This window comes from Gymnoscopelus braueri, assembly GCF_963280865.1.
Source record: "Gymnoscopelus braueri genome assembly, chromosome: 2".
Taxonomy (NCBI): Eukaryota; Metazoa; Chordata; class Actinopteri; order Myctophiformes; family Myctophidae; genus Gymnoscopelus; species Gymnoscopelus braueri.
Window position 1 is genome coordinate 26,689,848 of NC_137604.1, and position 10,675 is coordinate 26,700,522.

Sequence of the window (10,675 nt, forward strand, 5' to 3'; positions counted from 1 at the left end):
GAAAAACTGGAATATGTACCAACTTGCCCAGATGTGAAAGAATTGAAAACTTCACATAGCCATGCCAAAACCAACTAAAACATATCTGCAGAGCTAATCGACTGGCTACAAATTGTAGCCAGTAATTGATTGTAACCCCATAAAATGTTTTATGGGGTTGTTTGTTCAACATGCAAATGTCTTAAAATGCCAACAAGAGATTTTGTCACAAAGCTATAATTAAAATCATGGAAGCACCAGTTGTCTTTTTGGTAGGAATGTCATTTCATTGGCAGAGTGTGGTTTTCACAAATGTACCGGTAGTAGAAACATTCTTTTAGCCTAGATGTCGCAACAGGCACTTACTAAAGCACCTCCTCCTGCAGTGGATCAGACATAAGACTGGGGGACAGAGGGAGAGATTGGACAAGAAAATGTGAACAGGCAGAGGAATCACTTCCTTTAAATACAACACTAGTGAATGACGATCTGACTTTATATAATTACAATACAGGCCGCTGGTATGCAGTAGATCTTTAACAGATTTTTAACAGACTTGATCAGTGATGTGTTCATCAAAGAAAGAAGAGATAAAGATGTCTAATATCATTGTTGTCGTGGCACTTCTGTCTTTTCTTACCATCACCGACGGTGAGTCTCATCTTTCATATAAAATTTTGTAAAGTTTGGTGCATTTGCATTCTGTTTACAATTTTTACTCTTTTACTATGCATATTCTTACGATGGTGATGCTCGTTTTCTCCTGAGTAGTGAGTGCACTCCTACATGCGGTAGTGCTCGCTGTGGCTCAACCTAACCTACCGGTAACTCTAAACTTTAAGTCTATGGCTAGGGCCACGCCCACCCACCCTCCAGGGATTTATCTGTTAGCCTAGTAAGCCTGCTACTTCACTTCTTGTGCGACTGTGAAGAAAAGAGAAGTTGAGACATGCTTGTCTCTCATAAAGAGTGCACCTGGGAGACCAGGTCACCTTTAGTAACCCGGTAGCAGAAATCACTAGAAAAGTGTGCTCCTTGGAGCACAGATCTCTGCCAGGCTTTGTTGGCATAATTTGGAAGTCAATCAAAGCCAATCGGAATGGGATATGGAAAATGTGACTGATACATCATGATCACATACTCCATAGATACATTACTCCATAGATAATGTGTAACGATGTGTGTGATGTTTGGTGTAAATATGTAAGAGTAGTTGGAAAAAGTGTGTATTGAAGAAAACGCAAAATGGCAGAAAATGTTGTCAGGCACAAAAGGCCGGGTAGACGAATCCACAGACGCGCTGCCTGCTGCGGTGTCGCGGTGCGGACACCGCAGCTATGGCTGCCTACAGGCAGCGCGTCTGTGGATTTGTGTATACAGGGAGTTATGGCACCATCCAAGGTTACATTTTTGATTGTATGGCATATGGTTCAAGAGTCATAGGCCAAAAAGTTGAAGCGACCTCTTATAGCAGCCAGATGTGGCAAGTGTGTGGTTCTTCCTTAACCTACCGGCAGTGGTGGAAAAAGTACTCCCATTTTTTACTTAAGTAAAAGTATCAATACCGCAATGTAGAAATACTCTGTTCCAAGTAAAAGTTTGGAATTAAAAATGTACTTGAGTAAAAGTGCAAAAGTATGTACTAGTTTTTGTCATTGTTCATCCGTGATAGATATTCCTAGATCGTTTTCCCAAGCTGTTTTCCAATGATCCAAGGAGGTATTGTTGTCTAAATACGAGAGAGAATTATAAATAATAGAAATTCCTCCTTTGGTCAGAGGGTTAAACAGAAATATAGATTCCATGAACAATGGTCTACATCACAAAAACTAGTACATTCCTCTTCAATAGGCGCCAGGCATGGTCTTCTGCAATTTAAAATATTACACAGATTACATTTGTCAAAGGAAAAGCTCAACAAAATGTATCCAACTGTAAATTCATCCTGCGACAGATGTGGCCAGTCACCAGCCACTTTAGCCCATATGTTCTGGCACTGCACAAAATTAACATCACATTGGCTAAATATATTTAAATCACTGTCAGACATAGTTAAAAAACCTTTTGACCCAGATCCACTAACAGCAGTATTGGGAGTCAGAGGGCCTACGATCAAACTGACTGAGTGTTCAGTACAACATGGTAACATTTGTGACTCTACTGGCTCGCAGACTGATATTGTTGAATTGGAAACAAGTGCAGGCTCCAACCCATACTGCACTTATGAAAGATGTAATGCACTATTTGGAATTGGAAAAGATAAAGTTTTAATTGAGAGGGAGTGAAGACAAATTTTACAAGACCTGGCAACCCTTCATCGACCACTTCAATAAGTGCACGCTGACCCCTCCTACATAATGGTTAACTTTTTTTTTTACAAAAGATCTGTGCAGGGAGAGTATGAGAGCAAGAGTGTGTTGTTGTTCTGTTTTTTGTTTGTTGTTTGTATCTGTATAACTATTTGTTGTAGTTTTTATGTTGTATATTTTATTTTTGATACCAAATGACAATTATTTGTCATTGTCTTTTCTTGTTTTATATTTTATAGTTGTTTATACTCTGATGTGTTTATCATATTACAAAACATTCCAATAAAAAAAGTGTTACAAAAAAAAAAAGTGCAAAAGTATTGGCATCAAAATGTACTTAAATTGCAGATCTAGCTTGTAGATCTGCTATTTTCAAATGGCCGAAATGTATATTGGGCTGAAGTTTTTGTAATTGTTTTGTAACAATAATCAAAATCTACAAATTAACTAGTAACTTAAGTTTTCAAATTATTATAGTGGAGTAAAAGTATAATATTTGCCTCTGAGATGTTGGAGTAGAAGTAAAAGTACAGAAAATTGGAAATACTCCAGTACAGTACAACTACCTCAAAATTTAAAGTACAGGACTTGAGTAAATGTACTTAAAATGCAGTAAATACACATGCAGTGTCAAAAACAGTATCCCGTCCAGATACATATTGATCACATGACTACAGAGATATGTCAAGGGAGATATGATTTGCAGGAGTTTTGGACAGAATATGCAGGAGCAGTAGCAAAAAGATTTTTTGAAGAAAACGCAAAATGAGTATACTGTACATGGGAAGTTGTGTCATGAGCCCTATGCATGAGCCAGGGAATCCAGAATCCAAAATGTTTTGACTATTACTTACCGTTTCAGTTATAGGCCAAAATGTAAAGCGTCCTGTTATAGCGCCACCATGAGGCCAATTTAAACATTTTGGGGTAGCTGGTGTTTACAGTAGCTGTTCACAGACGGACACAGATAGACACATGGACAGACAGCCGCAAAAACATTATCTCCAGCCTTCGTCTGTCCGACTTGGCGGAGATACACATTCTATCCAGTTTGTACCACAGTCAGGCACCATTGATTAATAGACCACGCCACCTCATAATACCATGGTCTGTAGGCCTACCTTCTTATTGACGCAAGGAAATTAGGAATAAATAATGAGGGAAATCTAAATAGAAATGCAATTGATAAGTAGTCAAACCATTTTATAAATTAATATTTTTTTTAAACACAAAGGATGTAAATTGCTCAAATAAATAAATAAAATACATTATTCTTATAAACCTAAACAAGAGGTGAATTGTCCAAATGTAAAGGCCATCTTCACCTAATAAAGTATGCAGATGGATGTCTGATGTCCTTAAAACAGACCCTGATGACGTCCATATTTTCTTTTGAAAAATAGCTTCCCAAAGCGTATGCATAGATTGGACGTAGCCCGCATGTTCTAGCCTGCTATATTATGGTGGGCCGGCAGGCTGTCGCTGCTGTTAGAAATAATAGGTGGGCAACTTGGGTGGTGGGTAGCCCAGGTTGCCAGTTCCCATCCCGGGCCAGATGCCACAAAAATCTGGCAAAATGTCAGCTGGCAAACAGACCAGTAGTCAGCATGACGATCAGATGCAAGCTCCTACCTTTGTGCCCTCAGGCACAAGTAGTATTCTATGTCATTCTATTCCATTTCATAAAGTAGTATTCAATTCTGTTTTATTCTCATTTATAAAGAACTAGGAAAGTGTGTGACAGAGAACCCAGAATTGGCTAATGAGTAGAATGTAGCAATGAGAGGCCATCAAAACACGCAAAGAAATATATAAAAAAGAGTATAGGAATTAATTAAGTACTAAACAGTATGCATGAAGCTAGATAAACAATCATAAACATGTAGATTTCTGGATGAAGTCCTAACCTGAGTCCAACACCCCCTTGAAGGAGGCGCACTAATATGAAATGCTCTATATATGCATGGTTTTATCATTAATCCAGATTATATAGTAGCATACTAGCATTGCATCACTTGCTAAAGTCTATATGAGGTAGGCTCGAGGTAGTCGAGGACTACAAATATCTCTGGGCATGCCCTGGATTGCTTCAACGGAATGTAATCTGAAGGTCCGGAGGGCACTTGCCTGGAATGCCCTACCTAGGTTGAGAAGCGTGTGGAAATCTGACGTGGGAGAAGACCTCAAAAGGCAGCTGTTCGTAGCTACAGTGCAGTGCTGCTGCATGGAGCGACAGCGGAGCTAAAAACACTGCAGAGCTCAAGACCCTGATGTTAGACAGGAGGCAGTGGAGGGCAGTGATTCAGGAGTCCTGAGTTGGTGTTGGCTAGTTCGCACTCTCGCATCACATCGACTCTGTTTGACCAGAATGGAACACAACCTTAATAAGTATAGCCTAAGTATGTGTGAAGGAAGTAAGAAGTCACCCACTTTCTTGTCAGTATGGCTGCTGTGTATAGGGCCTGTTCCACGTCCTGAGTGAATGGCCCATGACGAACACGACTGCGACCTCTGCCAAGTCGCCTCACACTGAAAAGTTGACTTGATGGTGGCACTAGATGAAAGGTCATGGGGTCACTCAAATGGTTAGGGCTCATCCCCCAGGGAGTTTGAATGCACTGAGTAAGTTTCATGGTAATCCACCCATTAGATTTTGAGATCCCAAAGTGGACATTTTGTGCCATGGGGTCACTAAAATCAGTAGTTTCCATCCTTCAGTGAGTATGAAGGTGCACGACTAATTCAATGAAAATCCAGCCAACAGTTTTTGAGATAATTTCTTATTTGAAATTCAAATGTTGGACAGACCAATACTGCCATCCTTAAAGCTATGGGGTTAACTCACTAGCTGCCAGAGTTATTTCAGATTTTTAGCTGTTGGCTGCCAGAGATTTTTAATTGAAAAACAAAAAGTACTCAGGAGCCGAGATACAGAATTTTTAAGTTTTAAGTTAACAAGGAAGTGGATAGGAGTCTAGATCTTCAACTAATCATATCTCCTAGGTCTTAGGGTCAAATTTTTTTTTTTCTTTTTTTTTTTTTCAATAGAACGCATTTATGCGTTATTGGCAGGCAAGTGATGTATTCAATAGAACGCATATATGCGTTATTGGCAGAATGAAATAGATATGAGATTTGTGAGCAAAGTGCCAAATATAAATACATTTAAATAAATTATTAAATCAATTATTCATTAATTAGGTATTTGTCTATAAATATATTTAATTTCATTCTCTGTTGTTACAACCCTCTGGGTCTAGGGTTAAGGGACGCGTATCCGTAACATCTACATGTATATTTGTTTGTGCCCAAATTATTTATTTTGAATTTGGATGTGTATTTATACTGTTTAGATATCTATATTTGATAGTTTTTCTATTTGAGAATTTGGCACACAGGGCCCTCCATATACTGGGGGATCTAGTGAGAACACTTTGAAAGGTTCAACTGATGACACTTCATTTTGTTTGGAAATGGTCCATGGTAATTTTCCATACCTACTTGCCAACATTTGTTTCTGCAAGAGCTAGGTCTATACTAGCTGCTGTACATTCTGCAATTTGGTGATTATAATTAGTGACCCATGACTTCACTTCTTCCCAAAAGGGATGAGCCCAGGGGAGCAGGGGGTGAATCTTCGCTGTCAGTGCATCAGCATGGAGAGAAGGCCCATCGGTCGTCACATAGAAAAGATGGAGATCATTCCTGCGAACTCACATTGTGAGGAAACTCAAATCATGTAAGTCATATGGCCCTACAAACACCTTTGGCACACTGCTTAGTTTGTCCTCCTGGCTTTAAGCCGGTAGGACATCTCAATCACAACAATCAAAATCATTGTTTCATAAATGATACCTGTGTTGTAACAACAACATAAGACCATTTGCAATGATTTGCTGTTGAAATTTACCTTAGATGAAACAATACCATTAAATAATTGATAAGCACTAGCATACCTAACAAAAGTTATCATTGAATACTGTGACTCCACACTCCAGACGTTGCTGTGTTCAGTAGAAAAGAAGAACTCAGTAATGCACATATTAGATACAATGCAACTGCTGTTACTCCTCAGAGGAGAAAGGCAGAAAAGAAACAGCTCCAGATCAGAACATGAGCCAACTACTAAAGAATAAAAGAAATGCACCTTGTGGTGAAAACCCGACCAGCACCAACATCGGTTGTTCTGCTACTCTTGATTGTGACCTTGACCTTTGCCCTTTTCAACCTAAAGTTAGATCATCTCTTCATGTCAGGCCACTGACCTCTGAGGTTTCATAAAGATCCACCCATCTGTTCTGAAGTTATTTTGTTAGATAGATAGACCCTCGGACACAGGCAGGAAAGACTATAATACCCTGTAACGAATGCATGGTGGGCAGGGTAGTGAAATTGCGCCCTCATGAGGCTCTACATGATGCTCTACATGAGTTCTGGTCACTCACAATAAACAGTTGCTTTGCTACTTGTCTTGTGTAGCCATAAAATCTTAGATCTGCACCTACTGATATGTTTGGTGACATCTAAATTCAGTATAAGGGTTAAACTGTAGAAACGATTCAGGAATTAATGAAATTACTGGCTTGCAGAACCAATTTTCATATCAATTGCATAATTGTAGTCCCTGGTTTCCAGAAGGCGTTATACCGGTATATTATAACGTTTATGCTCGTTTTCTGTTCCGGTTCAGTGTCTCATAAATTCGTTTGATTGGCTTGGCAGCCAACTTTAATGGGAAACACAAATGACACCTTTATGTGTATTTCCTGTTCAAATCTGCTGCTAAGCCAATCAAATGAAGCTATAGAAAAATGAACCGGAACAAGGAACGTGTATCACTGTATGCCACCTTCTGGAAACCTGAGACTACAATTATGCACAGGGCCTATGAAGACCCACCCTACAGCACGGCGATATGATTTGTTTTCAAAGCAGTGGGTGTAGGTTTGTCAGTGGCCATTCTCTGCACTGTTCTAGCCCATATATTGAATTTAGATGTCCCCAGATGTATCAGTAGGTGGAGATCAATGATCGTCTGGCTACAAGAGACTACTTTGCTACTAGTTCCACAAATCTCTGTCTGTGTTTCTGTCTGCAGTTTTTGCTGAAATGTGGTGATGACTGACTAGTACTTATGTCATAGATGACTAGAGTCATAGACTGGCCTCCAAGTACTCTGATAACCTGTAGGCTACTGCAATAGTACTTTAGGATACATGATGACACAATGTCTATACATTTTTCAAAGATATGTCACCCCTAACACAAACACATCCCATACACCCCCATTACACAATGCCAAAGACGTCTATAATGCCTAATTTCAGTTTTTCGTACCTCAGTGTCACGCACCAAAATTGCACATTGTGAGCTTGTAGATCTGTTGTCCTTGGCACGTGACACCGTAGAAAGACGAATTATGAAACAGGCTTCAGTTGTCTAACTGCAGATGATGAACTGATTAAATGGATCCTATCATATTGTATTGTCTTCAATTGCTTTTCTGACCCAGGTGCAGCACTAATTGATAGAATTGCTGAATTATTGTTAAACTTAATTTATACTCCTTTATACTTGCCTAAAAGAAGTGATTTCAAGCTGTTTGCTTGCCAATTTTGGCAAGTGACACCATGTTACTGTGCGATATAATCTAAACTTTTCCCTTTGTCCTGCAGTGTCACTCTCAAAAAGACTGGGACGAAGGTATGTCTGAACCCTGAGGCCAAATGGGTGAAGAGAATCCTTCAGAAGATCAAAAGACAGCAGAATGAGTATGTTTTTTCTTTTTTTTCCTAGCGTGACCATCACCATCTATCCATCTTCATAGCCTAAATTAAATATTATGATAGAATAAATCAAAATGTTTGTAAATATAATAGAAATGTTGCGTTTCTCTACAGAAGGAAACATCACACCACCACAGACTCTGCTCATAAGTGAGATGCAGTACTTCATCCAGGGTTTTTGGGCGGTGTAGCTGCCCCTATAAGTGGGGTTGGGACACCTCATTAGCTGTATTGTGATTGGCTCATTAGTACACCCCTAGCTGTACTGTGATTGGCTGACTCTATTGGCTGACTCTATTCAGCACTGTGATTGGCTAGCGAGACACATGATGACATTAATAACCTATAAATAGGATTATGCACTTCAAAAAATCCATATTTTTTTGAAGTGAGCTTCCATCACTATGATGACCACTGTGATGACAACACCGCCCACTTCACACTGGGTGTGATTTTTCAAAGTGTTTGGGTGACAATACTACTTTGGGAGACTTACTTGTGTTGGCAGCAGCCCTATAACCAAGAGTTCATTTAGACACTTCAGCTCAGGATTAACCATTTATTAACCATTTACCATTTATTGCAATGATATTGCATTCAGTTTGGCGGTGTGATTCTGCTCATTTGATATTACAGATACATATATAGCCTACAACAGATCTGAAATCACAAACCCCCCAGAGCAGAGTAACGTTGAACCTTCATCAATGCATAATTAAACTACCACATATCATAAATAGAACCACAGTACAATCCACAGAATCATCCTATTAACAATATGAACTGAATGCCACAGGGAGGAGGCCGGGGAGGTGGAGGGAATTTGTAAACTGACAGCTGTACGACCAGCTGAGACAGCAAAGCACGTAGAATGAACAGTGAACAGAGAGGCTGCTTAAATGCACCGCCTGAGATGCACTGTGGGTATGAGGGTGTGTGTGAGTTAACTTGTAGTGAATGAGAATGTAGAGAGGTTGAACCGATATATCATAACTCTATGGTTTGAACGTGGAGAGACAGACTGATTTGTAGGTGTATGTATTAATTAACTTGTTAACGAATGAATGGGGGAAGAGTGAGCTAGCATGAAAACATCCTGCCTTCCGTGGCTACATGAACTATCGCTACACTGAATTCCTTAACACAATGTGAAAGCTTGGTTTAGATAGATAGACCAAACTTAGATAACAATACAGTGTATTAAAGAAGGCTTGTTTGTTTACTTGTTTGTTTTTTATGAAAGACAGTTAACATTGTTTGTATAAGAAAATGCATCTATTACAGCTTCTAAATCCTTGCACTGTTATTAAGGGGTAAATTCAAGAAAATGTAAAGTTTTGATATTTCTATTTTTTTATTCTTCTTTTTTTATATTCCTTTGTAGTTTGACATGTTGCCTATTGCTTTATTCATTGTTGTTGTTGTTGTTGTTGTTTTTACATTCATCGTTGATGAAGCCATCTGTATATTACACTGTTTGCAAATTTGATGAGACTGTATCAAATCACTACACAAGGCCATTAAACTTCATATATTAGATCTAAATATCTTTCTGTCCATATCTTTATATGTTTCACATATAGGGCTGTCATGATCGTGACATTTTAGCTGACGATTAATTGTCATACAAATAATTCTGATCAATGATTTTATTGTGTTTTTGGCATCGAGCAATGCAACATATTGTAAACAAAAGAACTGCACAAGGCAGATATGACAAACTTGAATATACCAAGATATGACTTTGACTGGTATCGATGATCAATATAAATAATGCACTATGGTGGAAAGAGGCCATATCCTTAATATTTTTTTACTTTTTTCATAATTATTTTTCCGAAAATACACGCATCACATCGTGACATGAAATCTTGACATGATTTTTCTTAATGTTTCCCTAAAAACCCCAAATAGGGAGGCCAAGTTGAAAGTGGTTAAGATAGTGTGGAAAAAAATATGGAAATATGACATTTCTGTTCATTTAATCCAGATGTTTTATACGATTACTTTATTACTCCAGCCAGAAAGTGATTGCAGCTCCCACCTGGTCACTGGAAGGTATTTTCTGCATCAGAATGGCTTGGTTTAATTCTTTGGAGTTTTATTTCAAACATTATAGCCCACTCAGACCAATACACCAGTGGTTATACCTGTAAAAGGATATGTATGCCATAAAAAGCCGTTTTCCTCATGCCAGAAAGTGATTACAAATCCTACCTGGTCAGTGGAAGGTATTCATTCTTGGGGGGTTAGATTTCAAACATTATAGCCCAATCAGACCAATATATCAGTGGAAACGATTGTAACGTTATGCAAAAATCATTGCAATTAGCTCAGATAATTGATCAGGAGATCATGTCATAATTGTGACAGGCCTACTCACATATGGTGCAATCTGATGGTCAAATGTCAATTAATAATAATAATTTGATCCCCACTCCTTTCGGTATTTGTCACTCTATATTTGCATATACAGCGAAATTAGGTAGTCTATCTGCATTTGACCCATCCTAAGAGGAGCAGAGGGCGCTCTGGGCTGGGGCTCTGCCCTGGGGAGCAGTTGAAGGAATATTTTACCCCCCCAAAAAAAAAATTCCCCTA

General features: G+C 38.8%; 1 protein-coding gene across 1 annotated transcript; it reads left to right on the forward strand.

The window, feature by feature from the left end:
* The first annotated feature begins 389 nt into the window (after window positions 1-389).
* LOC308076524 (C-X-C motif chemokine 10-like) lies at window positions 390-9,619 on the forward strand. The gene is made up of 5 exons (XM_080416852.1): window positions 390-630; window positions 5,895-6,027; window positions 7,964-8,059; window positions 8,189-8,259; window positions 8,537-9,619. The coding sequence occupies exons 1-4, from the start codon at window positions 546-548 to the stop codon at window positions 8,226-8,228; spliced, it is 354 nt and encodes a 117-aa protein (XP_080272978.1). The 5' UTR covers window positions 390-545; the 3' UTR covers window positions 8,229-8,259; window positions 8,537-9,619.
* Window positions 9,620-10,675: the final 1,056 nt, after the last annotated feature.

What these genes read in the sequence shown, in the direction of transcription:
- LOC308076524 (XM_080416852.1), top strand. Translation starts at nt 546, where the DNA reads ATGTGTTCATCAAAGAAAGAAGAGATAAAGATGTCTAATATCATTGTT. An exon ending in TTTTCTTACCATCACCGACG is followed by an intron (nt 631 to 5,894) that starts GTGAGTCTCATC and finishes TCTTCCCAAAAG; the next exon opens with GGATGAGCCCAGGGGAGCAG. An exon ending in TGTGAGGAAACTCAAATCAT is followed by an intron (nt 6,028 to 7,963) that starts GTAAGTCATATG and finishes TTTGTCCTGCAG; the next exon opens with TGTCACTCTCAAAAAGACTG.